Below are 27655 nucleotides of genomic sequence, written 5' to 3' on the forward strand. Positions count from 1 at the left end.
TGTAGCTCAAAATGTAAGATTATCCTCTTTTGCAAACTACACAGGACGAGAGACTTGATTTGAGGAGGAAGCAGCTGTGCTGCATGGCAAGGTCAGAGGCCCATAATCCGCGGCCTCATTCATGCGAGATTAAAAACCTGCTCTGAGTTCTCATTAAGAACGCAGGGTTAGAAGATTAAAGACCAGCAAACAAAATGAAAGCAGTTTAAGCCCAATCCTGGAATTCATCAGAATACCAAAACCTTAAACTGTCATTACAACGTCAGATTAATGCAAAGCCTCCTTCAACTCTGTATCAGTCTTGATATATCTTCTGTATCAGAGCCTATATTTCCTTTTTTAACCCAAAATCTGGATGATCTGTCTTTTTCATTTTCCTTTGTTCTGAATTAAGGTGTTTTGTTGTGTTTTTTTTTTACTTGTGAAAACACACTCAATATGAATTAGATGAGATTACTGTCAATATAATTAACTTTTGATTGAAAATTTCACACAAGGTGTGCTTTTCTTTTCTGAAGCATTGATGTATGTCCCTTTCACCTACTTTTCCAGTGATTGCAGCCATTATCATCTGACGGACAGACTCCACAATACTTAGGTAGCAGGGATCAGGAAACAGGAGGCAAGGGGGAAAAACAACGATTAGAAATGAAAACATCAGGAAGTTTGCTTGCTTGTGAATTGTCTAAACCAGGGAATGTATGTGCTAATATGTAGCCCTCACAGAGATTAACGGGCTCTTCCTGCAGGTGGAAACTGGCAAGTTCTTCAAGATATAAATGTTATTTAGCAGATTTTGTTGAACAGTCAGCACCATTGAAGGATAGATTAAAAGCTCATGTTCATCATTACTTTAATTTTGAGGCAAAGGTGAGACGTCTGGAAAATGCACAATCCAATTGTTGAAACAAAAGAGTGATATGAAGCAACATCCTTCAGTAAACATCAATTAGTGCTCGGATTCCTCCTTTTTATCTGCAGAATCTCATCCATGAAAGATTGGAATAGAAGCGCTGCAGTGATATCTGTCACTCCTGGATGGACAACTATGCAGTATAATGCATCTTTAGCAGTAGTCCAAATCTTAAGACAAAGACACAATATGTGTATAATCAATCCCAGCATTAGGTCCGCGACCTTGCAACAAAGCATAAGTCAAGCGGTTGAACTACCGTATCCTAACTGATGACATGCTACAGCCCCTGCGAACCTCATCTCTGGGGTGGTGCAAAAAGAGGGGCTGTATCCCATTGACAGGATTATATAAATGATGACCATAATACTGTAATCTTCCGGCGAAATGAGAAAAACCAGGGGCCGTACTGGCCACAGCTATCGAGCACCCTCCTGGTCTGCAACTGTCAGATTACCAACCAGATGGTTGTATTGACAGATTACATTCACACTTGTTTGCTTGTCTTAACAGTCACTCACTAATGCTGGAAGGGCGAGGAAATGTGCCTTTTGAGGTGACGTCTCTCAAAAGGTCACGTATCAGATGACAGCTGTTTAACAAGTCATGGAGAAGTTATCTGAATTGATCAGTGTGAAGAGCAAAATAGAAAAGTAGAAATTACGGCTGCCACTCTGCTAAGTACATTGGTTTTTAATTAACTGTACTGTCGAGACTTTCAGAGAGTCATTTTTTCAGCTTAGCAGTGCAGAAAGTTTAGAGGAAGCATCATCCTTTGAAGTCACTCGCTGTAAATTGTTCATGTATTTGATCGTTGCTGTTGGCTGGGTACAGAGGAAAGATGTTTCGAAAGTTTTTCTACCAACTGAGGCTGTAATGGTTAGATCCTGCATCCTCACTTACAAATTAACATTTTCACACATTTATTTTATTTCATTTTGCCAAATGCACTAAAAAGATTTCACTGGAAATATTCAGCTGAAAGAGTAGGCCAACATTTTCAAACTTTTTAAACAAAGATATTGAATTCATCTTTATTAATAAAGTTATATGAACGTTGAGAAGAACATTTAATTAAAATAGACACTCAATGTTTTTGATTGAAACTGATTATTTCTTTTCCTGTCACGGTTTGGACTTAACTCTCCGTCATCAACTGTGGAAATAACTGTTTGGAAAAAACCAAAAAGTCTGTCATAACTTTGCCCCCCCCAACCCTAACCAAAAAAAAAAAAAAAAAGATCAAATCTTCAATTTTAACAATGACTTGACTGAGACAACTCGCTCAACATTCACTCTGAACACTGTCAGCTTGTGAAACCACTCAACTCATGGCATTTGCTGTAATATACGTTGGTGGCATTCACAACCTTGCACCAATTAAGTCCTGATTTCAACTCAGAATGGCTTATATGTGTCTCTCTGCGTTGTGCTTTGGGCACTCACATTCAGTGAAACAATTTCATTTTAAATTTCCATCTTGAGGATACCTTGACTTTTGAAAACTTTTGAAAAGTGATAGCTCTTATTATGCAGAACTACTGGTTTTATTAAATCCGCCACTAAAACCAAATGCAGGGGTTAACACACCCAACAGCTTTGCACTAATTCAAACCAAAGCTTCCTGCGCGATGCATGAAATCAAATAAAAAAATCATCCTCGTAATATCCATAATCATCTTTTCCATTTGTTAATTGATTCGCTAAAGACATGCATGACGTGGTATTGGGTGGATATCTCTTCTGAAAAGAAGGAGCTGTATAAATCGAAATAATGATTGTTACTCATGAATCCTACTCAACTACCTTTTGCCAGAAGCAATAATCACTTCAAAGCTAAAATTGTGTCACATCATTTAGAATGGGACACAAATCTTATAACGAACAGACAAAAAAAAAAAAAACAGGCAAAGCTCATGGTTACCTGTCATATTAGGGGGAAGCAGAATTTCATTACATCTGCAGGATTTTTTTTTTTATAATCTGTGCCCGTACAATTTGAAACCGGGAGTGTGTAATATGTGTTCATAATCCACCACCTAATGAGCACATTATTTACAGGCCTAAGCCTGAGTGAAATAAATACGGGCTTGAGCAGAGCTAAAAATACAGCACAGAGAAAGGTAATTGAGGGACGTAAGAGGCCACTACTGAGTTTGTCATAAGCCAGTGTAATGACTAAAGCGACCACCCCCTTTTAACAACCAACCCAGGGGGTCTTCTCTTTATAGCTGCTGCTTTATATTCTGTGCATTGGTTGATATGTATGTATGTATGGCAAAAACAAGACCTTGGTGACAGACACGATGGTAAATAAACCCATAAAAAGGAGCTGTGTAATAAGGTCAATGACAATAGTCAGCACTTGTAAGCCTTGTTGCATGGTAATGCAAGTGGAGTGTCTCATGAATATTGTCCCCCCCCTCCAAAAAAGAAAAACAAACAAAAAAAAGTCCCAAATGGGTGAGCCACATTTTGGAAAACATACACGGTTTTGTGTATGAAACCAAAATTTTTAGTGAAAGAAGGGATTTTCATGCTGGGAAAAAAGGTGGGACCAAAACCAAAACAGACAGAATAAAAGGGTTAGGTGCGGTGTTGTAACTTTAGTCAACTTTAGTCATTCTGAAACAGTTTCAACATGATAAAACTTATACAAGCATGTTCATGAACTTCATATGATATAAAAAGCAAAACAAACAAACAAAAAAAAGAACATAGACAGTAAGCAACTTAATGAATAAATTCTTTAGGGAGCACTCATTCATTAACAAAATTGGAAACGACCATCACTGAGTAAATCAAAAGATGTTTTGAAATACATGAGCACATACAAAAGTGGTAAAAAGTAGTGGCGTGTTATGTGTGCTTTTGTGCGCTATCAATATGAAAAACAGAATCCACTCAAACCTGCTGCAGTTATTGAAATAAGCACATGCCTCAAGAGATACCACTTTCTGTCACTTACCCACAATATCATGCTATGACAATGACATTTTTTCACACAAAACAATGTTACAATGTTACAGTTTGTTTTTGGTTTTTTTTTTTTTGGAATGGATTTTTTTTTTTTTTTTTTTTGCGAAAAACAGAAAGGCCAAGATGGTAAAGTGTCATGATGTCAGAAGCCGACAACCATCTGTCGTCATAAAAAGGGTTTCAAATGTATTCTTCCAATCAAGACTAAAATGTTCAAGTGCTCTACATAAAAACTACTCAAAACACTAAGTTCTGCGTTAAAAACGTATCCGTTTTGATTGTAACAATGCAGTTCAACATTCAGACGGGGAATTTCTGTTTGCCCAGTGTTTACTGCAGTCCTGACAACAACGACAATGCAAATGTTTTCTTATCAGCGTTTCATTGGATCCCCTCGTGTGTTAATACTTGTTGTGCCATTCGCACTGTCCGACACTCACCTCCTCAATGTCCAAGTTTTTTCTGGATTTGTAAATAAACTCCCCAATTGCTACAAAAACTGAGAGGACTAGTCCGGCCGCCAACACAATAAAGATTCCCCCTATGTTTTCTACACCCAGGGCACTGGCTTCTTTGCTGTCCTCCTCTGGGCAGCCATTCCCTCTCCACCATTTCTCCTTCATCATGTGCAGCTTCCCTTCCTCCTGAAGCTGCAGGATGGCGATGGTGACCTTGTCTCTGTAAGGGGAACCTACAGCGGGATATACCAGTAAGATTAAAACAGAGCCTTTCTTCTATATGACAAGCCACATGATCTGTGGCTTTGTTGTGTTGTCGACTTATTGGCAATTTGTTTCTCATCGCTCTTACCAATTGGGGTTCCCACACCGTAGCCCTTTGAATCTATCAAGCCTCCGATCTGTGTGAGGTTGCAGTTGCGCTGGCTGATGTACTCGATACTGGTCGACTCCATCAGGAGAGCGTAGTCCGTAGTTAGGACTCTCTGAATCCCCTCCCTGTTGTTTTTCACCAAGGCTGTGTTTTTCCTGCTGCTCATGAAGGCCCACATTTTCTCATACGTCGATATCTTGGATTTCTGTAAAATAAGAGTGAGGATGAATGGAAGCTTCGATGACCAGCACAGAGCAGATCTTGATACATGGTCATTTGTTGACGCTTGATATTTCAAACTGTCTCTGCAAACTGTCTGGTGACTGGAGCTGTCGGTCTGGGGCATGGCAGAAGATGAGCTGTGACAAGTCTCTACAAATCTGCCTCAGTTCATTTTTTGACAAACTGCCCACATGTTTCTGATAAGCTACAGACCTTTTGCCCCACTCTGTTTTCTGCCAACCCGGACAACACATATCATGTTGCTGTAATGACTGAGGACTGAAGACTGTACAGTTACTTTCCCACTTACTGCACAGCAGCAGGAAGGTTACCTTAAAAAAGGTCATGGTGGAGCCATCTCTAACAGCACCATACTCTATTTTGGTTTGCTTGGCCAAATCATCAGCAGAATCAATTGGAGAGTCCATCCTCTCCACAGTGAGGAAGGCAGCCAAGTTGGCAGTGTATGAGGAGATTATTATCAACGTGAAGAACCACCATATTCCACCAACTATCCTGGTGGAGAGGGCCTTAGGCATCAGTTCAGACCCTGTGAGATGATAACACAAACACATCATGAGACAATGAAGACTACAGTAGGATTACTCCACAGACAAAAACAGGGGATGGTCAAAAAACGTATTCATTGCAGAAAGGCAGATACCTTGTTGCATCAGCGCACCAACTCCAAACCAGACACTGTTTATCAGAGTGAAGTTGTTTTCCACCACATCTGAGTCTGGGTTGCAGGGGTGAGGATTGTACCACTCGTATGGAGTGAACCTGGAAGTGAACAATTCAACTGTCACAATTAGTGATGTAAAGTATCATCATTCAGTCTTCTACCGCTTATCCATTCTTGGGTCACGGGGGGCGCTGGAGCCAATCCCAGCTCACACTGGGTGAGGGCAGGGTACACCCTGGACAGGTCACCAGTCCATCACAGGGCCAACACTATGCCGTGTAACATCGAACATCAACATCAACATATATGATTTTTACACATTTCACATTTAACCTGTGTTTTAGCTATTTAATGAATAATGAGGCGGACAAAGATGAAAGCACATCTCATTCATAAGTGTGACATGAATCCAAGTTGATAAATCCCTATTCTATTCTTTCCCCATTTAAACAGAGCTATAATATGTCATATACACTTAATATGTAGCCTACCAATTCTAAAAAAAAGTTGAATGTTTTGTAATGGATTTTGTGCAGCTGAGTGGCCTATTTATTTAATCTTAAATACAGCTGGTATCATGTGTTGTCAGCAAAACATTTCATTCTTTTTCCCTTCACCTTTTTTTCCCCCGTGTCACACATTACCTGGCAATGACAAACAGCACACAGCTGACACCGAGACATGCCAGCAGCACATACATCCAGATGTCAGGAGAGAGTGGGTTGAGGAAGGAGAACACTCCTGGATTGGTGCCGTTAGGTTTGTGGTAAAGGATGCTGATCCCCAGAGTCATGAAGGGCTTGGAGAAATCTATCACTTTTTCCCTAACATATGTGATAGTGAGGGGGGCCACCGCGAGGTCAGCCACCTGGTACGGAGGGAAACCGCAGTCAGCTGACGCATTTTCATCTCTGCAATGAAGACTGACCGATGGACTCATACTCACGTGATCGATGAGCTCTCGCACCATGCCGTTCCACTCCCCCTTGTCATTCTGAGCTCCGTATTTGCCATCTGACACCAACTTTACCTCATAGGAGAAGCCCAATATGTTAGAGAGCTCTTTTAGCAGATCGAGGCAGTAGCCCTCAAAGCGGTCATTTCCATACAGAGGCTTATCAGATTTTTTATACATGACATAAGGATTTTCCTGGAAGAGAGGACAGACTCTGTTAGTTTAATCAAGATGTGCCTGATAAAATACTGTCACGATTACAGTATACTGTAAGGATGTTCTTCATACCAGAATGGTAGTGACAATAAGAGTTCTATTGGCCATTGAGTCAGTCACATTTGTGGATGAATCCTTGTTGTTGTCTGTTAAATTAAGGCCTGTTTGGGAGTTCCACACCCCAATCTGTTAAGAATAAAGTATCCATATAAGCACAGTGAATGAACACCGAAGACCCTTTTCTGTCTGAGTTACCTTCATGGTAACCATTGCAGAGAAAGGAAAAGAAACAAGTACTAAGAAGTAAAAACATCCAGATTGTAAGCAGAGGTGAGAGTGTGTGTGAGGGGGGAAAGGAAAGGAGCACAAAACACAGTATCTTATAAAACTATGCCATGCCCAGTATAGTAATGTTAAACATTTCTTCCAAATTAGAACCTCTAGAACTCTGAAAAAAATAAATAAATAAAGGAGGGGGGGTAAGACATCACACGGAGAATCAGGAAGAGCGTCAGTGTTTCTGTAGTCTGCTGAGGCAGCTGAAGTACAGACCTTTTTCCACACTTTATTCAAGCGGTTGTTGCCTGCAATTGTCTTGCAGAAATAATAAAGAGAAAGCGTTAAAATCACGGAGCCCTGAACTTAAAGGAATGACTGACATGATGGTGAATTTGGACTTTGATAAGAAAATATGAAAAATAAATAATCACAATTGAGCTTTAAATGCAATCCTCGCTTTGAGCCATGTAAACTGGAGTTTCGTTTCTCATTTTAGTGATCTGTCAGACCTGCGAATGACCTGACAGCAGCATTGTCAGTTATTAAAAAGAAGACACAAAATAAGGCTTCAACCTTAAATTCACAGCTATGCACAAGAGCTCAGGGGACCAAACACAAAACAAAATTTTCCTTTTTGAAGATTTCAAGATCCTCAATTGATTTTACTGTGTATGGCGAAAAAGAATTTTGTTTTACAAACGAGTTATCCTTTAAAAAATGAAAAACTAAGTTACAGTGAATAGCAGTGGCCTTGTTTGTCTCAATTTTTCTTAATCTGTTCAGCAACATCAACAGTAGAATAACAGCCTCCTCTGGCAGCAAGCTGTAGACACAAGTCAGATAGTTCACCTTCTCCAAGCCATCCTCCTTTAGGCTGATGACATCTAAATCAAATTCTTTCCGCAGGCCGTCTGTCTTGTTTATGATTATTTGTCCTGTCAAGCCGTTCCATTGTGCCTGTGGGAAGAGTGGACAGAAAATAAAATCGCCTTTTAGTATCATCATATACATGAATGCAAAGTCTGACAGAAGCCTGAAAAATGAAAACGCTTCTTAAAATATTTGAAACTGATGAGCCCTTCATTAAGCAATGAACAATGACAAAGACCAACCAAATGATGTGACTGAGTATGCAACATGGTGGACATTGATGGGAGCAGAGCAGGGAGGCACGGCTTGTGTCCGTGGGCAGAAGAACGTGGTGAGCAGTGCAGCTCCGAGATAACTGAACGCAGTTGATGGTGACGTGAGCTCGCTTGAATAACAGCCAGGTTAAATCTCTATTAGAGAGCGCTTAGAGAAATGAGCTGCATCTCAATGTTGTGCTCACAGAGAAAACTGAGAGGCCACTCTCTACATGACAAGATGACAAAGCTTCAAGTCCTTACAGCTCCAGTAAATTTGCCTACATTCAGCCTGTGGCATTTCATGATTTTTAAATGTGTTTGGCTGCTAATTGAGAGGAGAATTACATGGGGCTGGATCCAAAACATCCCTTTGTGGGAATGTTACAGTACAGTTAAATTATTTTCCTCTTCCATCTCCTTAGAAGCAGGTGAAGTGGCGCCAGAATTCCCTGCTCCGTCCACATCACATTGAAAGGAGACATAATCTAATCATACACTGATGAAAAGACTTCAGCTGCGTAAACAAAAGCATGCGGCTGCTCTCTAATTTACATACTGGAAAAACTGGGTCACTGGTGATAATCCATACAACTTGTTTTGAACAGTTTACTTCTTCTGCGCAAATTTAAGACAGTTGGCGGGTACCCTTTAGAAGAAAATAGCTTTCAGCAGAGCTTTTGGATTATTGCGAGTTACTGGTGGTAATAAACTGTGGCTGTGTTTGAAAAAGGACAGGAGACTAAAATTAGATACGTTGGGGAAACAAAGCCTGGTAAACAGGAGAGGAGATGTCTGACGTTTGTTTTTTTAGGAATTTGTATTGAAGCTCACACCTAGTGGCACCTTGTTTTGTGGGTGCGTTCGGAACTAGGATATATCGGATGCACTGTAAGAGACACTAAAACCCAGATCCCATTAAACACATAGTGCTGGATAAAAGCTGCTGCAGGTCACTCTGACACTCTGAATGAGTGAAGACATTTTCAGTTAAACTCTCCCTCGCTGAGTAATTCATCAAAATATAATGTAATATTCTGGGAAACTAATTTAGTGTAATACGCCTCCAAACTCGTACAAACTAAAATCTCTCATGTTCGATTCCCTTGCAGGTGCATTAAGAAATGACTTTTTGTATTTCATCATCTTTACAGACTGATATTGGCCAGTCACTTTGCCTCAGAGAGCATTATCAGGCCACTGGAACCAAAACAAATGCATCCAAAGCCATCACAGCATGCAAGACTTGCATGCAAGTAGAATTGGAAATAAGAGTGAGATCAACCTAAATCTATCTCGGGACAATGAAACACATTCACGAGCGGTACATTGTGATTTCAGTGAAGAGTTTGGCTCTAAATAAAAAGAAACTTGAGTTAGTATTCTGCAACGCGTCCCCCCTCACACAATCACAATACTCAAGTTTAAAATGAACAAAAGCTTTGAATGCAAACATCTTCAGCATCTACACAGTGACAGGGTATCATTTGGTGAAGTTGCTGTTTGATTAGACCGCTTCACACAGTCTTATTGCACACATCTGTGAGACCTACTTGACCCTTAAATCCAGATTTATTCCTGTCATTAAGTCCCTTTTTAAATCCTCACCAATCAAAACTGTCTCTGCTTGTGTCACCATGTGTTGGTATCATTACAGTACACATAGTGATGACACTGACCTTCTCAAACTGGAGAATCCAGATGATATGAGAATGAGATTTCATCGCGGCGAAGACAACTCATTGAACACCCATTAGCATAAAGAAAAGGAAAACTGTGAAAAATTAGAAAAACTCATTTCCTTTTTCCACTCCTCATTAAAGCCATCCTCCTCGTGTTCATGCAAATGCAGCTGTATGTTTCAGGAAAGCAGTCCAGTACACAAAACTGTGCCTGGTTTACATGAGACATGCAAAACCTCAGCAAAACCTGATTTTTAACATTAAATATAACACAGTTTTGATTCTTGGAGGGGAATTTATTCCTTCCCTCCCCCAGCGGACCAGAGTGCAGCTCAAGCTGCAGGGCAGCACCACTGAAGTCAATGTCTCCTCAAGGGCACGTCAGATACAATACTTAGTTTACAGCTATGATTTAAAGGACAGTCTGAATGGACCATGCCAGTTCCTTTGCATGGTTTTAAACAGCTTGAATTCTTTATGCGTTGCTCCTGAAGTTTAACCACAATGTTTTTCATTTTTTTATCTATTTTCCAGCATCCAGGGAGATGCTCGTTCCTGTATAATGTCAAATTCACCTTGCAGAGACTTGCTCTTTCAAAGCAAGTTATACCTGCTAAACCTGCAGCACATACAAAGGGAAGTGCAACTGCAGACCCCTGTAAAATAAATACTGACTGTTAAAAATGCTCAAAAATTGCCAAGTGAAGCAAAAGAATGAACACGCCATTCTCAGCTTCCAGACAAAACCCTAATAAGCACTGCGATCCCTCCTCCTTACAGGACTCTCAGGAAAACGGAAAACAAAGCCAGCCTTTTATAACTGCACCACAGCTTTCATTATTTTGGGTTGTGTGAGATGTTATCACACACACATGAAAACCTGGCGCTCATGGGTAAAAGACGGCACCTGGAACGTACCACCGACTAATAATGACAGACTTATAAACCTTTCACACCTCTTCATTTGATTTAGTTATCGTAATAATCCAATTCCTCCAGTTTCTGATATATTTGGCCTCACACTAACCTCTCCTCTTCTCAGACCCTCACAGTCCCCTTCGGCCAGCTTCTGTAAACCCTTTACACTGATGACAAAGCTTTGGAAAATTGATTGGATATAATTTGTCCTAAATGGGTTAAAATGGGGAAAGGCAACGCCCAATAAATCCTTTAGAATTATCGCACCGCATTGAAAACCTGCATGTGCGTGAGACATTAAAATCTGTTATGTTCATAGGACAGAACACAGTGTTGCACTGTAAATCACTAATTATGTTTTAGTGTCTTCTTAAAAAAAATGCTGATCACAAGACCAATTACAGACCATATCTGCTGAGACTGTAAAGTTCATTTACTCTCATTCTGCTCCCTGCCATTTCCCGTATCCTTCAATATTAATCTCGAGAAGCTCATTTGTCAAAGAATCATTTAATTAGCTAGACCAATATAACAAGAGCACTGATTAAAGTCAAATTAATAATATACAGTCCATGCTGGAAACATTTGGATGGATACAGATTTTGTTCAACGGGCTATGGGCGTCGGCACATTCAGTTTTATTTTCATATAAACTGCAAAGATTCAGCTTGAGAAAGTTTATAGAAATGTAGACATTGTGCTGTGGGAGCCAGTGACTGCCTGAATCTCTCTTTCATGTGCCCCAACCAAATGTTTTCAATTCCTTCTCTAGCGATCTTCACCCAGGCTGCTTGGATTGCAGCTAAGCGAGACTGAGATCAGGTGACTGACTCAGCCATTCAAAGAGTTTCCACCTATTTATCCTGAAAACCTCTTTGGTTGCTTTGGCCATGACTCATTCGCCTGCAGAGTGATGAACAGTTGTCACATGAGTTTTGATGCTTTTGGCTGATTAATTTAGCATTCATCCCCTTGCTTGCCAGAAGCGAAATCATCAATAAATGTCGGGCTGCCAGTTCTGTTGGCAGCCACACATGCGCAGGCAGGACCACCACCATGTATTACAGATGAGCTGGCAGGTTGATGCCATGAGCTGTTCCCTTTTTTGATTTTTTTTTTTTTTTTTTTTGTCATTATTATGAATGAAATTTGGGGGTTCATATAATCAGTTCATATAACTTTACTTCAGAAGTGTTTTCAAGTTTTTGAAGATTAAGTGGGGATTTATCTCTTGTTTTTTATCACGAAGACCACGTCCCACAGCGTGGAGAGCGTTCTTGACTTGCTCTGCGCTCACAAAGGGATTTTTCTTCAGCATTATGCAGTCAACTCATGCTCCTCTGTCTGCCAGGTCATTTGCCATGTTCTAGTGTTCTTGCTTGTGCCGGCTATTTAGAAAGTATCCAACTGTTGATTTTGGCAAAGCAATCACCTTTGATATTTGCAAATTTTTGCTCTTCACATGAGCATCCCAATTTATTTATTTATTTATTTATTTATTTATTTATTTTTGCATGTACATCTATCTCACTGTCCTCTTGTCCCATCTGTTGTCAGATAGATGCTGATTTTTAATGAAACCACAGGATACTCAATGGGAACTCTTTCACTGAAACATCAACTAGAAATAGTAAGGAGTGAAGCTTCCAATGAATGCTGTGTAAAATTTGTATTTAGGTTGAGGGGTAAAACAGAAAGACGAGCTGTATGAGGTCTTTATTATCCTCTAGAAATTCATAGAAAAGCTGCAGATGGACAGCTGTTGCCACTAGTCATTTGACAACCCACTAATCTAAGAAACATGACATCAGTACATTCCTCCTGAGATCATGATTTCAATACAATCATCGCACACGTCCACATCTGAGCCAACTCTACTTCTCTCTTACTGCACCCAAGGAAATTAAATGGCTGTAGCACGGACACAGACAGCAGGATGGATGAATGGATAGAGCAAAAGGGGCAGGTGTCACACACTCATAAACCTAACTCACGTCTTTGAGCATGTTCATGAAGCGTGATCCAAAGCGCCAGGGTTTGTGTCTGTGGCACTGAAGGGAGCTGACTGTGATCTGGGATGCGCGTTGTGAGGCGGCAGCGACCATGTAGACGGCATCATACATCAGAGCTGCTTCGGTCTGAAAGAGGAGAACGTCCCTCATTATCCATCACAGATCTCGTGTCACGCACTTATTACATTATGAGGGCTGATGCACATTTGGAGCGCCGTATGTTTTCTGAGAGTGTACCAGCTAAGAAATGCAGCAATACTTCTCCAAACTACGTGGAGAGCAATCAAACAGGGAACCACAATCAGCCACAGTGAGCACAATTTGGTGAGCAATTTTACCAAGCATACCTTCCTGATTGTACAGCCAATCAGAAGGCAATGTGGTGGATTGCTGAATTCTACATTCAAGTGTTCAGGATGAGGAGTTACAGTTATAAACCTCTGTATAGGTCTTTTATTGCCTCCCCAAGAGGGGCTATGCGTTTGTACATTAACATATAAAATCTCTTTGTGATTGGGTCTGTATCTCCGGAACGGGCTTATTTCATGCAGTCATACACTTTATACAGCTATTGAAGCGAGTGTATGTAGGTAAAATGGCACTTTTGAGTTTAATTTGAATAATTCCCACTGATTATAATTATGTTAATAGTTTTTTCTTTCAAAAATATAAATCCCTTGCTATGCACTTACATTATTCACAGTACAGAATCCAATCAATAGAGAATGAGAACAATGGAAATTAGACTACCTGTCTATATTTTCTGTTTTCTAATTCAAAGGCGCTGTAATGGGCTTTCACCTGAAAACGGTTTATAATCTGTAGGTTATAGTCACTCCGCCAAGGATATTCTTACCATGCATACCTCCTGGCAGTTAGGCAAAATCAGGAAGCATGAGGAATGAAAGTCAGAAGGTAAGTGTAAACTCACGGTCATCATCCCCTCCATCATTCCTGTCTCAGCCTTGGAGGGAGCCTGCAGTCGTTCCATGGCCCACCTCTCTACTACTGAGGCCACCTGAGGGCTGTCTATGTTGAGCAGTCTGAACCCCGTCATGTTGACCCCACTGTAGCGGTACGGCTCCAGGTCAAGGGCAAACAGATCCTATAGAGTGAGAACAACAACCCAAATCAGCTGAGGATTAATGTGATTCTGTTCAAACAAGGAAGAAGTGAGTTCCTCGGGAAAAGCAAAGGGACATAAAAAGTCCAGCAGTGTTCAGTGTAGTACTAGAAAATTATGCCAAGGGCATTGAAAGCACCCTGCAATCTTATTATAAAACAAACCACAGATGTTTGAGTCCATCTGCATAATCTTTGCATAAGAGAATCTCACACATCTAAACCTATGTAGGATAAAAGGACACAAAATTAAGAATATGTAGCAGTATTACAAACACACCTATCCATCGAATTTTTCAAACTTGTTCTTTCTCGGGAAAACCTTGAGACTCAGTGTTCTTATACATATATATATATATATGTTTAATAAGAAAAATAATGGAAAGGAAAGGTTCCTACCAGTGTGGTGAAGAAAAAGTGATAATATTCAGTCATCATCCCCATGGACAAGATCTAAACAGGATGAGGAAGGAAAGAATGGTTTAGTTTTCGCTTCATCTGTAGATTCACACCAAATTTTTTACTCCAGCCAGGAAAATAATCTCCTGCTTCCCCTAACGGCATTAAATCCCATTTATATTTATATCCTTGGACTCTTCATTTCATTTCATCCATTTTCCGAATTGTCTCGTTCTATATTGTGTGCGTGTTTGGCATTAATAAGTTTTCAACCAAGTAACCTCTAACACAATTTGCTCATGTCAGTGTTGTGTCCAATTAATCTTCTGTGCAGCTTTTGGTTCTAAATGTGTACATCTGACTCAGAAATAGGCTCTGCTTGGATTTGGAAGTGAACATAGGATTTCTGAAGGGGATAGAATTTGACTAATCTTGCACAAAGTGAATATTAAACCAAAAGCAATGAGGAAATGCAAAAATAGTCCAGGGACTGTTCCCCGTTGAAAAATTCATATGGATTTCTGTGTTCAAAGTGGGTTTTTGACAGAATATTGCTCTTTAGGTATTAAGTTAGGTGCTAAACCTTGAGGGCGGAAACTTCATACAGGTTTTATTTACCTGCTTGAGAACATCAGCTGACGTTTGGTAAGAGCAGTCAAAGATAACATAGAACTCCTTTCCCTTCTTCATCTCCTTCAACAGAGGACGGGCATCTTTACTTCCCGTCGGCAGCTGGCGGATCTTGATTTTAATGCTGTATCTGGATGGAGCTTTGATCAACTCTTGCAAACGAATCAGTCCTTCAATTAAAAGAATTCAAAAAAAGCATTATTAGCCCTAACAATCACATATGAAACGCACCATCCTTGGGTATTTCCAATTAAAACCATGGCATGTGTCTTATTTACCCAACAGCCACTGGATCAGTGGTGAATTGTCTTCTGATCATAATAAAAAGTCTTGACAAGGTCAAATATGCAGGGCACTCAGGGATATGAGTTCTTTTTTTAGCATCACAAAACAAAACAACGCTGGAGTTTTAGTTTAGTCATCAGTCTGATGGGAAAAATGCTAAAATATGCATAACATGCATAATATCAACATGTGCAAATATTTTGCAAATGAAAATTTTAATTAAAATAAAACATTGACATTTTCTCATTTTGTCATCCAATACAGTATTTGCTAACCAGAAAACAAAACAAACAACACACTTAGATTTGTTCTTTTTACAAACAATTTTTTTTTTCAATTATAAATTTGTATCTCATCAATTTATGTAATTGAATGTGTGAATTGTATTCTTTTGACATTTTCCGTACCTGTGTAGCTGTTTCCTGCACCTGTCCTTCCTCTGCGGTCTTCACTTCACTTCTATCATTCAAAATTTCTCCTGATCTACGTGGATACTTTTGCTTTATCCACTTTTATCATATATCTCTTGTTAGCTGCTATCATTATTATTATTTTAATTAGCTTCACTATCACAATATACTCAGTGTTAAATTCATCATCACGTGATAGCGCAGTAAAATTTTGACAGTCACTTAAAAAAAATAAATTGGGTTAGGCTAAAGTGTTAGCATATTAATTATTCATTCATTCATCTTCTTCCGGGTCGCGGGGCAGGTTTGAGGGAAACACACACAAACAACAAAGGCTGGAATTTTAATGCAGTAAAAAAAAAAAAAAAACATTTAAAATATTCCACCAGTTTCTCCTTTTACATTGTTGAACGAGCAGACTGAGGGGAATATTAATGAGGGCTGTGGCAGTGCTGCTGTCAGGGCTGTTAGAGGCTGAGAAGTGAGCAAACATTTGACCCACGACAGATGGTGCTGTGACCTCTGTCTGTGGACTCCGGCCTCCTGAGACTTCATGTGAGTTTGCAAACACAAGTCAAAGAGGTAAGCTCTCCCAAAGGTAAGAAACGGCCTTCCTTCCGTCCCCACTTCCCTACAGCCTTCCATCCTTCCTTGCTCTGCTGCGAGGTCAGGTGTTTCCTGTTGAGCCTCTTTGGGTTGTGATGTCAATGCAGGTACTTTAGATTATTTACACCTAATTTCTGTATTGTATCATTTTAATAATTACTTATTGCCTCGCTAATGTCGCTGCTGTTCAGTGTTGGTGGTTTGATGCTGCAGTCACTGACAGGAAAGGTTGATTCGGGAACGATGGTCTGTACAGGTTTCTGTGCGGCCATCTGGTCTTTGGGCCAAATATGTTCCCGCAGTGTGACTGTAGCATCATTTTGCACATGGTGATGTTTTATATCTCCAAACAGCTGCAGATGAATTTGACCTTTTGCTGTCATGTAAAATTAATCTGTGGTGGAAATCACATTGTTTTAGTAGGAAACTTCGTAAGTTTGTGGATTCAGTGTCAGTGTTGTTGCAACGCAGAGATAACTTCTTTAAAAAAAAAAAAAGAGAGAGATCTATGTGAATTGAACATGACAATGAATGAACGCAAAGGTTTTTTCGTTTCATTTTCAGATACTCGAATTGTTAAGTTCCTGTAATATATAAGAGCACAGCCTCTACTGTTTCAGTTTCTGGGTCAGTCAGTTTAGAATGACAAAAAAAAATCGACAGATTAATCACATTTGCTGAAACAGAGAAATGTTTGACGTGTCTGAACAAGAATTTCTTAGTAACTGGTTAACATAGCTGCTGAGAGTTAACTTTCTTTCCATTGTCTCTGTTGAACAAATAATTGTTTCAGAGGTACACCAGTAAATCTGGGCTTTTAATCCGTTATTTTGGATATTATTAATGCAGAATAACCAGCATGAAGAATAAGATCAATACAAAAAGCTGAAACATTTTCACATCAGCACTTACGACAGATTAACAACAGCAAGGTTGCCAAGCTGCCAACCAAAGAGACATGTCTGAGCATTATTGGCATGTTTACCCTTGATTATTCTTAAAACACTGCTCTTGCACAGAAGGTTTGTATGAGATAATTCAGTTCTGTATTTACCATAAATTGGTTTTGCGCTTTCATCTGTAGGCTTTCTCTGGAGTAGCTTGCCTGCCCATAACATAAGTTAGTAATAAAATGCTACAGGCGAGGCTTTAGCACTTCATCATTTAAAATCTATTAAACAATGATGGTTTGCTTAGTAAAATTGTCTTCATTGTTTGCAGAGTAGACGTTTTTTCCTCCATGGAAATCAAACAATAATTATGGTGGACATATGGTCCACATATGTGTCAATATTTAATATTGAAACTCAACATGCATTCCACCATGCATGTGTGCAATAATTTTGAATAATAATTTACTCCAGCTGTTCCACATGACTCCTCATCTTTTAACTTTGCAATGCAATGCCATGAAAATAATTTTGTCCCAACACCAAGAAATGCTTCCACAAAACTTTGGGATATGTGAAAAAAACACACATGCACTCAGCCACAGACGTTAGCTAAACCTACTTAATAACAATGATACCTAATAACCTGGAAACACACACGCACACACAAGTATGCCAACATGCTTTTAATTCTTGTCAGGTGGTTTTATATTCAACACGTTTTATTTTATCAAAGTGTGTGATCTTTAACTACGACACAAGTTTGTCTATAGAAACAAATTAAAATAGGAATGAAGTCAATTTCAGCTGAAAGCAAAATGAACACACTTCCTGTAGATATAGAATTTCCAAAAGAAGCTAAAACCCTTTCATATCTTTTCACCTTAGCCATCAACTAAGTCTTAAAGGTGGCACTTTCTTCTGTACATTTGCACGGCAGCACTTATTTTAAAATGCTGTCCCAGCTAGTGATGCCACTGGTGGCTCGGGGTGAGTATTTCTCAGGCAACTTTGGGTTTGAATAACACAATATGACTCTCGTCTTCACTCACCAGTTGCATCCTCATACACCACAGTGACCGTCTTCCACTTGTAAAACTGCACTATGTCCAACACAGCTCGGCTTATGGAGGCGTATTCAGGGTAGAGGTTGATGTAGAAGCTGTCTTTGTTGTCCACTGAGGGGTGTTTCCAGCGTGTCTGGATGTGAGGGACTTCCAGGGCGTTACAAATAGACTGGACCGCACTGACAGATGAGCTGTGAGAGGGGCCAAATACGGCCCCGACACCCAGTGCCAACTGGTCGCAGGCTGCAGTAATGAAATAGGAAGTGGAGAGAGGACGTAATAAATGACCAACAGGTGAGATGCTGGAGTCAGCAACAATCTCTTTAATTGATTCTTCATCACAAAAGGCTTTCCGCTGAATTTTAATGAGATGATCCTTACCTCTTCTTGAAGCCTCAAAACTGTCAAAAAGGTTTATTCTCTGGATGTCATAGGTCAATGTGGTGTTTGGCATTAAGGTCCGGTTCCTGTTTATGTTGGTCACAGCAAATTTAAAAGCCAGTTCTTCAACACTAATGGGCTCATTTTCAAGTGTCTCAAAGATGCCCCCTGTCAGAAGAGGAGAAACAGAGGTGGTGAAAGTATTGGCCAGATCAAGCTGAAGTAATAACAGGAATATTATGGATCAAATGAATTCTCGTACTTTAGTGACTCAACTCCAGTACGTTTTTTTTTTTTTTTTTGGGATTGATGGTCACTACAACTGAATGCTTACAGTTGCATAATGTGGACCAATTTTTGACTGTCCTCTTATCACATAATACGACTACAGGACCTGGTTGAGATGACAGGATTTGATCTTATTCAGAGGAAAGCTTGATCTTCACTTAATTCACCCTGGTTGAGTAGCCTCAATTTCTCCAGCTGACACAATGGCTTTTATAACAGTGGGATGATTTGGTCAGGAAAATGGGTTGCACCTTCAGTTCATTGCAGGACAGTTCCACAGTTAATATATCCAGTAAAATATCATCATGGCAGGCATTTGAAAGCATCATCTTTTGCCCCTTTTCATGTATCGAAACAATCCAAATGACAGGTTAACAGCCGCTCTCATTCATTTCATATTTGCTGTCTTTTGCAATTTACTGCTCTTGGACACAGTCAACTTTGATGAAGTCAGAGTTAATTGTGTTCCCACCAGCTCAGATTGATAGTGTCACATAGACAAGCCCCAAAACACAATGTAATTTACTGAGAAGAGGTTAAGGGCTAAGTGTTTCTGCTCAGACTGCCAAAAAAACTCTGGCTCTAAATCAACTTTAACACTTCACACTGAACACCTACACATTGTCTTCTTCCTTTGGCTGGGTATGCATGTAATGATGAATTGATCTGTCCAAAGAATATTTTTTTTTTGGGTCAAAATTTGGTGGTTAATCTCCTCTAACCCAACATTACTTTGATTTAAGTGTAAGTTATGCAACGTAAAATTCCAAGGACCTTCTCCAGAAGCTGCTTCATTGTCCTTTCATTATTCAGAGAATAAGAGAAGGGAAGCTACATGATGCTGCAGTGGATTAATGTTCACCATTGCTTTCCTCTGAAAACTGTGCAATAAGTCTAAGCATGATTTTTCATTTACTAAAACTCTCTTGATCATCAGTCATGCAAAAGGGATTTCTGCATCATGCCTGCCTCTAGTAATTATTTCAAGTACCAACAAGCACCGAAAGTAACAGGGCTCACTCATAAAATATGAATACTCATACTGCTTTTTCATTTGAGATAATTCTCACGATTAATTCTTCTTTGAATGAGCAACCTGATGGCTGAATGTTTGCACCACATGGGTAATTATGTTCTGAGCAGACGAATCTCTATATGCTGCACCATCTATATTTTGATATTTCCACCTAATCACATAGCCCATTCACACATATTTTTTTTTTCTATTCTAGTTTTCCATTCTATCTATATTATACCTCTTAAATCTGTATACCATTCTTGCTATATTTCTTTTTCTATTTGGTTGGAGCACCTGCAACAAACCGAATTTCCCCTCAGGAGTAATAAAATATTCTGATTCTTAATTTGATGAGTCCCTTTCTCCCCGTCCCCTCTCTTCCTTTTATGGTAGAATTTTCTTTTGAATAAAGGCATCAAATGAGCCCCCCAAACTGTTTTTTTTTTTTTTATTATTATTTTATTATTTAGTTTGAAACTGATTTGTTCATCAGTTGCTCAAGTTAAATAACCATTTCAGACAAAGACAATACCAACCAAAAATCTGAGTAATTGAAAAGACACCAAAAGTTAATCCAAAGTAAAAGGGAGAAATGACAGACATAATATACACAACTATTATAAGCCATCTTATAACCCTGAAATTGTCTGCTGGCGTTGCCTCCTGTTCCTCCAGAAGGTGCGGTCTGACAGCACTATTTTACAAATGTACTCTTTAGAATGAGGTGATAAACACTGAGCAATCCTTTCAAAAGGAGCTGAAACCACAACTGTCAAAGTTTAATTTTCAGGATACATTTCTCTCTCTGTTTTCTTTTTTTTGTTTTTTTTTTTTACTACAATCACTTTTCAGCTGGTTGTGTGTACCGGGGCACTGAGAGTAGGAGGGGGGGCAGCGTCGCTCCAGAGCTGAGAAGATCATTCTGAAAACTGTCCAGCTCTTAATCCACCATGCTGCTCCAGAGAAATGACAGGTCTAGCATGCCACGCCTGACAATATGGTCATATATTGCTCCGGCCAGACACGAGCGCAGCATACAGTGTTATTTCAGTTACATAAAGCACAGATGAAAAAAAAAAAAAAAAAAAAAAACACATTAGGATTAAGGCCAGAGAATTCTGGATTGCCACCAGACTGTCACCACCTGTAGATAAAGGGGGCAAACTTGTGTGAGATTCATTGTCGTTATCCCTGCTGAAAATGCCCCTGCACGTCCATTTCACCTGAGCCTTTCCAATGTAAATCACTTAAAACATCTGGACCCTCTGTGATTGGATTTAATAATACATTCAGGTTTAAACTTTCTTCTCACCACATTGACATTCACGAGCGCAGACAGACACAAGGCCACACTCTGAACAGTTCAGTAAGTCTCTGGCTTTATCTGTAAACAAATGTGAAATGAGCCGTTTTCATATTTGCCGCATTCACAGGTATCTGGTATGCAAGAAAACAAAGACTAACAGATGATGTTCAGCATTGGTAACCAAAGGTCCCATTAACCATGAACACGAATCTCAAATATAGTATTTCAATGTTGTTAACAGTTAGCAAATTACCTCAATTCAACACTGAGGCTACAGATGGCAATAGGTCATTGCACTCCCTAACAGTCTTTGAAGAATTGCCTGTGAAATTGTGATTGATTTGGGAAGAGAAAAGGCCTTTAAAAAGCTCCCCTTGAGACCTTGATTGTGAATGACCTTTTTCTTTGGTGTAGCATAGCCTCAAACCCCAAACTGAGAGAGCTTTGTCTGGACTCCCTGGTCACTAAAAGCATGCTTGAAAGTGCCAATCCTAATTATGGTTACCAAGCCTCACTGAGCAGCTGCTGGGACCTGTTAAAAGTCCTTAATTCTATCCACTGGAATATGAACTTCTCAGGCAAAAATACAATAACCCGCTCCTCCCAGATGTGCAAGGGAAATATATTTCTTCGCAGCGCCTTTGTGACTTTTAATTCTAATATGAAAGAGGGACAACCACGAGCTTGTTTGAGTTCAAGTGCAGAGGCGCCTGAAACAAATAAATGCAAATGTCCCTGGTCTTATTAAGGGTTCAATACCAAAATAATTGAAGTGGCAACATCAGAGGACCATTTTGTCCATGAGTTTGTGTTTTTCATACTTTAATAAGGCAGTAAATGTGGATGGAACAGTTTGTGCAAAAAATAGCTGCCACTATTTTGATTTCCTGATTTACATATTTTGTAGGTGACCTCTAATTACATGCAGAACCACAGGCATCCATCCTCATGGCAAAGCTAGGTCTGCTAAGTGTGGTCATAAAACTAATACAAATGCACTGAGGATGAGTCATAAAAAAGACTCTTTACTTCCTCTAAAAGAAAATAATAATATACAATAATATATTTCGAGGTACCATTTCAGCCTTTTCTGTTTAATTTGTTGCCTCGTCTCTGCAAAATCATTGTAACTTCATTAATAATGAATTCAAAATCGGTCTATGATGCGTGATAGATAAAATGCAGACATTTTAGCATCTTTCGCAACATCCACACACATCTCAGTAGCAACACTATTAGAAATAAACAAGTATTTGTCAAAGCCTTTATTTATAATATATACACCCACATAACTTTTATCGTCAACAAAAGGCAACTATATCTATTTTATTGCTCTGTTCGCTTATTTATTTCCTCCTCTTTGCACAGTGAAAGAAACCTCATTCATGTCACTGCTCATTTCCACTTGAGATAAGATCTTAAATTTCTCTTTAAAGTATAATGAGTTTCTTGATTTCCAGAGAGCGACCCGGGGGATTTAGTGTGACGGCTGCTTGTCTGTCGTTCATCTTGAAGCGCTCCGGTCAAAGCCAGCAGCTCTGGTCTGTACCTCAGCAAAAACACTGATGGAAAATATCTATATTGTTTAACGTGGCTGAGCTGCTTGTTAAAATGTCTTTGGACAATACACGTGCTCCTGAGGTGGTTATATACTATACCAGCCAAATGGCTAATCCATCTGCTGGCATGTTATTGTACAGCAGAGAACCAAGCTCAGCGAGATTCAGTCCGTATCGCACCCATGACTATCATCAACCATCTGGAGTGAAGCAGCAGCAGCAGCAGCAGCCGACTTCATTTGGTGAGTTAATTTCAAATTAGCTTGTAACATCATCACGCCATCAGTCTTATCGCTTCTACTTTCTATTGAAATTCCTCACAAAAATACTGTACTCGTATCAAGATGAAAATAATTAAATTTGCGCCCACCCCAGGCTCCACCAGTTACGGCCCTCTATGACTCAGCCTGCATTGATGTCCAGAGTGGTTTTAAGTGATTTCCTCTCACTTTGGGTGTTTTTTTTTTTTTTTTTTACACCTGCAAACCTACCCGAACCCACACATACCTGACCATTAACCGGCTGAATAAAATCTTTCATCTTCATCTCCTTGCCAGGTGGAACGGCCACTACTATTTACATGACAACCCCATCAGTCCTTCAAATTGGAGCTCAGCTGATAACTGAGTTTTAAAAAGCCAATACTCATTCTTATATAGAAATATTTAACATTGTTGGTTGTGGAGCCCTTTAAATTAGTTCATTCAAATTCTAATTGCGCTGCGAGGGGCATTGTACAGTGACAGACGATTTGGCAGTTTTTGGTTAATTACAGATGCTATAAACATTGTTAAAATATATTTGAATTATATAATCTATCTTGAAAACTTGTTGCCATTAAGCCTCAGTGTCCTCACTTAGTCCATGCTCATTCCTCTACTCCTCCTACCAGTTATAGAATATAAATCCATAGATGTTATGTCACATCTTAAACGTGATCAATAATTTCCGAAATCATTTTAAGAAACAAAATACGATTAGGACATATAGTTGTGGATAATAGGTATGGTTTGAAGAATCACCGCTCAGTGTTTTTGACACTCTGGCCTGTAAACACAAGCATTGCCATCACTTTTTGGGGGCGCGAGTGTGGAAATGGGTCATGGGATCATGGCTCAATGCTTCTTTATGCTATGCCTTTCTGCATGTCAAGGAGGGATGCACTGGAAACGGGATCTATTTTCAATGGGGCTGCAGAGAAATTAGGCAATAGGCACCTCACACTCTGTTCGAAGATAACACATGGATCAGTGGATTCATTCAATAGGCTATTAAACAAGCAAATGAACAAATGGAAAAGAAAGTTAGTGCTGCCGGAGATGATATATATTGAAGTAATTACAAGTTTGAATTTAGAGTTGTAGGTAAAGCCAAGAAATAATCATTCCATACTCAGTCCTCAAATATAGAATAAAAATCCTAAGAATACCTGGATGGTGAATACCAGGGTCTTGTGTAAAAGAAGCTTTCTCCCCGTTTCAACTTTTGCTTATTTTTTCCTCACGGTATTACAATTAACGCAATTTATACAGAAAACTCTTGCAATAACCGCCATTAGTTACTTTCCAAAATAATTTTCAGGATCACTGAACTTCCATCTCATCTGTAATAGGCCAGACAATGCTGTGGGGTGATGCATGCAGGGAGGTCACAAAAACAAAAGCTTCTGCTCACGCTGAAAACAAATTAAGATAAACCCCAAAGGCTGTACTTTTTATAGACTGCTGTTAGCCCCTGAAGCACAGAGAGCAGGAAATATAGTGTTCAGGTTAAGGTAGCTGGATGGATCTTTCTTTTCAAATCAGAAACCATAGGTAGGATGTTGAGCCTAAGAAACCGATCTTCAGATCCTGATTCCAGTCTGTGATGTTGTGACTCTGCAATTATCATATGAAGGGGACTCTTTTAAAGCAGAGGAACACAATGACGTAGTGTTTTGCTTTCTCCCCTCTCCCCATCCTGGGCCAGTTCCCAGTGAGACCCCCCCCCCGACCACCACAACCCAACAACACCATCAGCACCACTCCAACTTGGGCTCATGCCAGACTATGAATGAATAAGGAGGTCCTACCCAATCTACTATGTTCGTTTGATGTGGAGCACTGAGGTCTCTCTGTTTATAGCTGCTTGTGACCCACCAACAAAATTTAGACCCAAGGAATAAAAAAAAATCTGTGTCAATATATAGGTCGAAATATCAATTAGAGATGGGTTACATCAAATGGCACTCCATTGGCCAACAGCAGCTAATCACACCTTGCATTTCTTCATGTTGCATAAATAAAAAGAATCAGATTTCACCATTAAATCAAGCAAACAAGCAAGAGGAAGCAGGAATTTTACCAACAGCAATATCGAATGGAGTCCAAGCCACAAGCTGCTGCTTCTATGCTCCCAGTGATGAGATTTGGTCACCGCCTAAGTACCATATTTGGGGAAGAGACTTTTTGCATAAAGAAGATTAGTGTTAGTTGTTTAAGGGCTTGGGGGAGAAGATTTACCATTATTACCAACCCCAGTGAAAAGAGTGAAAGCCGAACACAATCTGATGCCAACACTTGCCAAGACAGAAAAATGTTAATTGAAGCAAACCACACACCATATGGGGCGGATTATGATGCGTGCGGGTCATGAAGAGAGTGAGAAAGATTAGATGGTCTCGGAGAGTGATAGACGATTGAGAGAGATTAACAATATGGAGCTCTCCGTTAGAACAGAGAGGTGGCACCAGCCTATTAGCCTTTAAAGTTGTGCAACGCCACCAGTCTGATTGTTTAAGTCTTCAGAAGTAGAGCAATTGTGGAAAAATACAGATGCCCTGGGCATTTAGCGGAGCAGAGTCCTGAGGCCTCAATTAAAAGTCACTTTTGTGATGCAATCCTCTAACCCTTGAGAGGAATAATGGCGAACCAATGGAAGAGGAAGCAGAGAGCATTAATTTGCCAGCAACAACCGCTCATTGTTACAAAGTTACATCAGAAATCAAAGGGGAACTGTGAGCTCTGTTTGTCGAATGGCAAGTACAGAGTACGGACTATTCTCAGAGGTTTAACAGGCAACTTTGGACTCCAGATCGGCAGTCACAAATGCCACTGGCTATCGTTCGTATGCATAAAATCCAAATCACCTTTGAGTTTTTCAGATAGCACAGACGCCAGATGTAACTTCGGTCAGTGTTTGGCTGCGTGTTCATTTCACAGCTGCTGACCTGCACTGTCAACATGGAGAGGGAAAGGTGGGGGGGGGGGGGATGGCATTTGCCAACCTAACTTTAGAGTAACATGGTTTTGATGAAACATAATTGTTTCATGCAGGCAGCCAGCCCTCTTTTCTGAGTAAGTGTCTTTATAAAAAGAGAAAATAATAATCCCATAATGAGATGAATAAACATCACAGCAGGTGGCAGGAGTCCCTCAAGGACAATGTTTTCCAGTGACACTCGGTAGAAGCTCATTATTGAACAACACGCATCGCGCATGTTCCTTGGGGGTGTTACAAGAATGTTCCAAAAGAGAAGACACACTGACTCACCACAGGAACATTAATACATTTACTTGGTAAGTTTTGTTTGGTGTAAGGAGTCAGAGGTTATGGTGCATTCACTGACTTACCTACAGTGACTGAGCTGGACAGTTAGCATGATTAGACATCCTAGCTTGACATCCACATGTATTATCTCAGCCTTTGCTCTCCTGGCTATCGTCAATGAAATGAAATGACTATTTGGTGTTTTTATTTATTTATTTATTTATTTTTATTTTTTTAAACTGCACGCTGCATAGGCGCCCCAAAAGACTGAAAATAATACCCTTTATGACAAAGCAACAAAAACACCAATTCTTTTTTCTTGTTTCTGTTGAGGCTCATTTCCCATCATCAACCCTGGAGTGGTACTCACAGGGTTTATTGAAGGAAAGTGATAATTGCATAGTGACAGTCTGTGTATTAATAGTCAACAGGAGCACAAGTAGCACAGAAAGACCTGACAAGTATTGCCACTTACCAATTCTCAGGACTTGCTGTGAAGTGAGCCAAAACTCTGCCATAAAGTACAGCAGGGAAAACAGTCCCTTCCTTTTCGCCATGGTCCTCCCTCCAGAGTCCAATCTAACATTGATATCAGTTTTTCTGCGTTCTGTAATTCATGCTAATGACTTGCCAGTCCTTGTATCCGTAGTGAAAATAAACTGGCATCTGACCCACATCCATCCCTCACACATTGTGATGAGAAGCAAAAAAAAAAAAAGAAGAAGAAAGAAAAAAAGAACAGCAAAAACACACACTCCACCTGCAGTTGTCACTCTTTCCCCATTCTAATATCCTTCACATGCCAGTAGGCTTTTGTTTCCCATGTTCACAGTCCAGACGTCCCTCATAGCATGTTTATTTCCCGGCGCACACTTGAATAGCAGGCTGCAACTGAGGAGGAGGACAGGAGCGCTGTTTTTTTTTTTTCTACTGTCAAACGTATAAATATAAAAAAAACCAATCCTGGTTACAACATCCAAAATAAAAGCCCAATCACTGTGTTGTGAGTCATATGTCATGTCTTTCAGTTGCTGAATCTATATTTTACACAAATTTAAACAAATATTATTGTAACTATAGCTGTAGATAGTATGTGTAGATAGTACATACAGATAATCTTTTTTTTTTTGATCCCCCGCATCTTTACCTGCCACTTGGACGCTCTTATTCTGAAATCTCGCTGGCCCTCTTCCTGTTCTCGCCCTCGCTGTGTTTGGCTGACTTGACGCGGCGGAGCGTCCCTCCCGTGCCGGCGCTCAATTGAGGGCACAGCCGAGCCACTGATCCGCAAACATGGATACGTCCTGAAGATTAACTTCAAATCTGGCAACATTCGACCTCGACAACGTC

The 27655-nt window shown here is 39.8% G+C and overlaps 1 protein-coding gene across 3 annotated transcripts; it reads right to left on the reverse strand.

Annotated features, from left to right (window-relative positions):
- Positions 1-4068: 4068 nt before the first annotated feature.
- Positions 4069-26932, reverse strand: LOC115052580 (glutamate receptor ionotropic, kainate 1). 3 transcript variants are annotated; one of them, XM_029516774.1, is made up of 16 exons: positions 26781-26932; positions 18607-18774; positions 18211-18468; positions 14956-15137; positions 14338-14391; positions 13748-13921; positions 12799-12942; positions 7930-8037; positions 7354-7395; positions 6874-6987; positions 6577-6780; positions 6275-6498; positions 5610-5728; positions 5278-5495; positions 4703-4928; positions 4069-4583 (listed from the first exon to the last, which is right to left on the reverse strand). In XM_029516774.1, exons 1-16 carry the CDS (start codon positions 26860-26862, stop codon positions 4294-4296), a joined length of 2607 nt encoding a protein of 868 aa, XP_029372634.1. In that variant the 5' UTR covers positions 26863-26932; the 3' UTR covers positions 4069-4293. The 3 variants fall into 3 exon arrangements, with proteins under 3 accessions (XP_029372634.1, XP_029372635.1, XP_029372636.1); XM_029516775.1 differs by lacking the exon at positions 7354-7395; XM_029516776.1 differs by lacking the exons at positions 6577-6780; positions 7354-7395; positions 18607-18774.
- Between the last annotated feature and the right edge of the window lie 723 nt (positions 26933-27655).

Source organism: Echeneis naucrates, chromosome 13 (assembly GCF_900963305.1).
Source record: "Echeneis naucrates chromosome 13, fEcheNa1.1, whole genome shotgun sequence".
Taxonomy (NCBI): domain Eukaryota; kingdom Metazoa; phylum Chordata; class Actinopteri; order Carangiformes; family Echeneidae; genus Echeneis; species Echeneis naucrates.

Bases quoted from the DNA above. Each gene is read 5' to 3' on its own strand.
- LOC115052580 (XM_029516774.1), bottom strand. From the start codon at position 26,862: ATGGCGAAAAGGAAGGGACTGTTTTCCCTGCTGTACTTTATGGCAGAG. The intron at 18,469-18,606 runs GTAAGGATCATC...TCATTACTGCAG, and splicing joins TTTTGAGGCTTCAAGAAGAG to CCTGCGACCAGTTGGCACTG. The intron at 4,584-4,702 runs GTAAGAGCGATG...ATCCCGCTGTAG, and splicing joins CGGTGTGGGAACCCCAATTG to GTTCCCCTTACAGAGACAAG.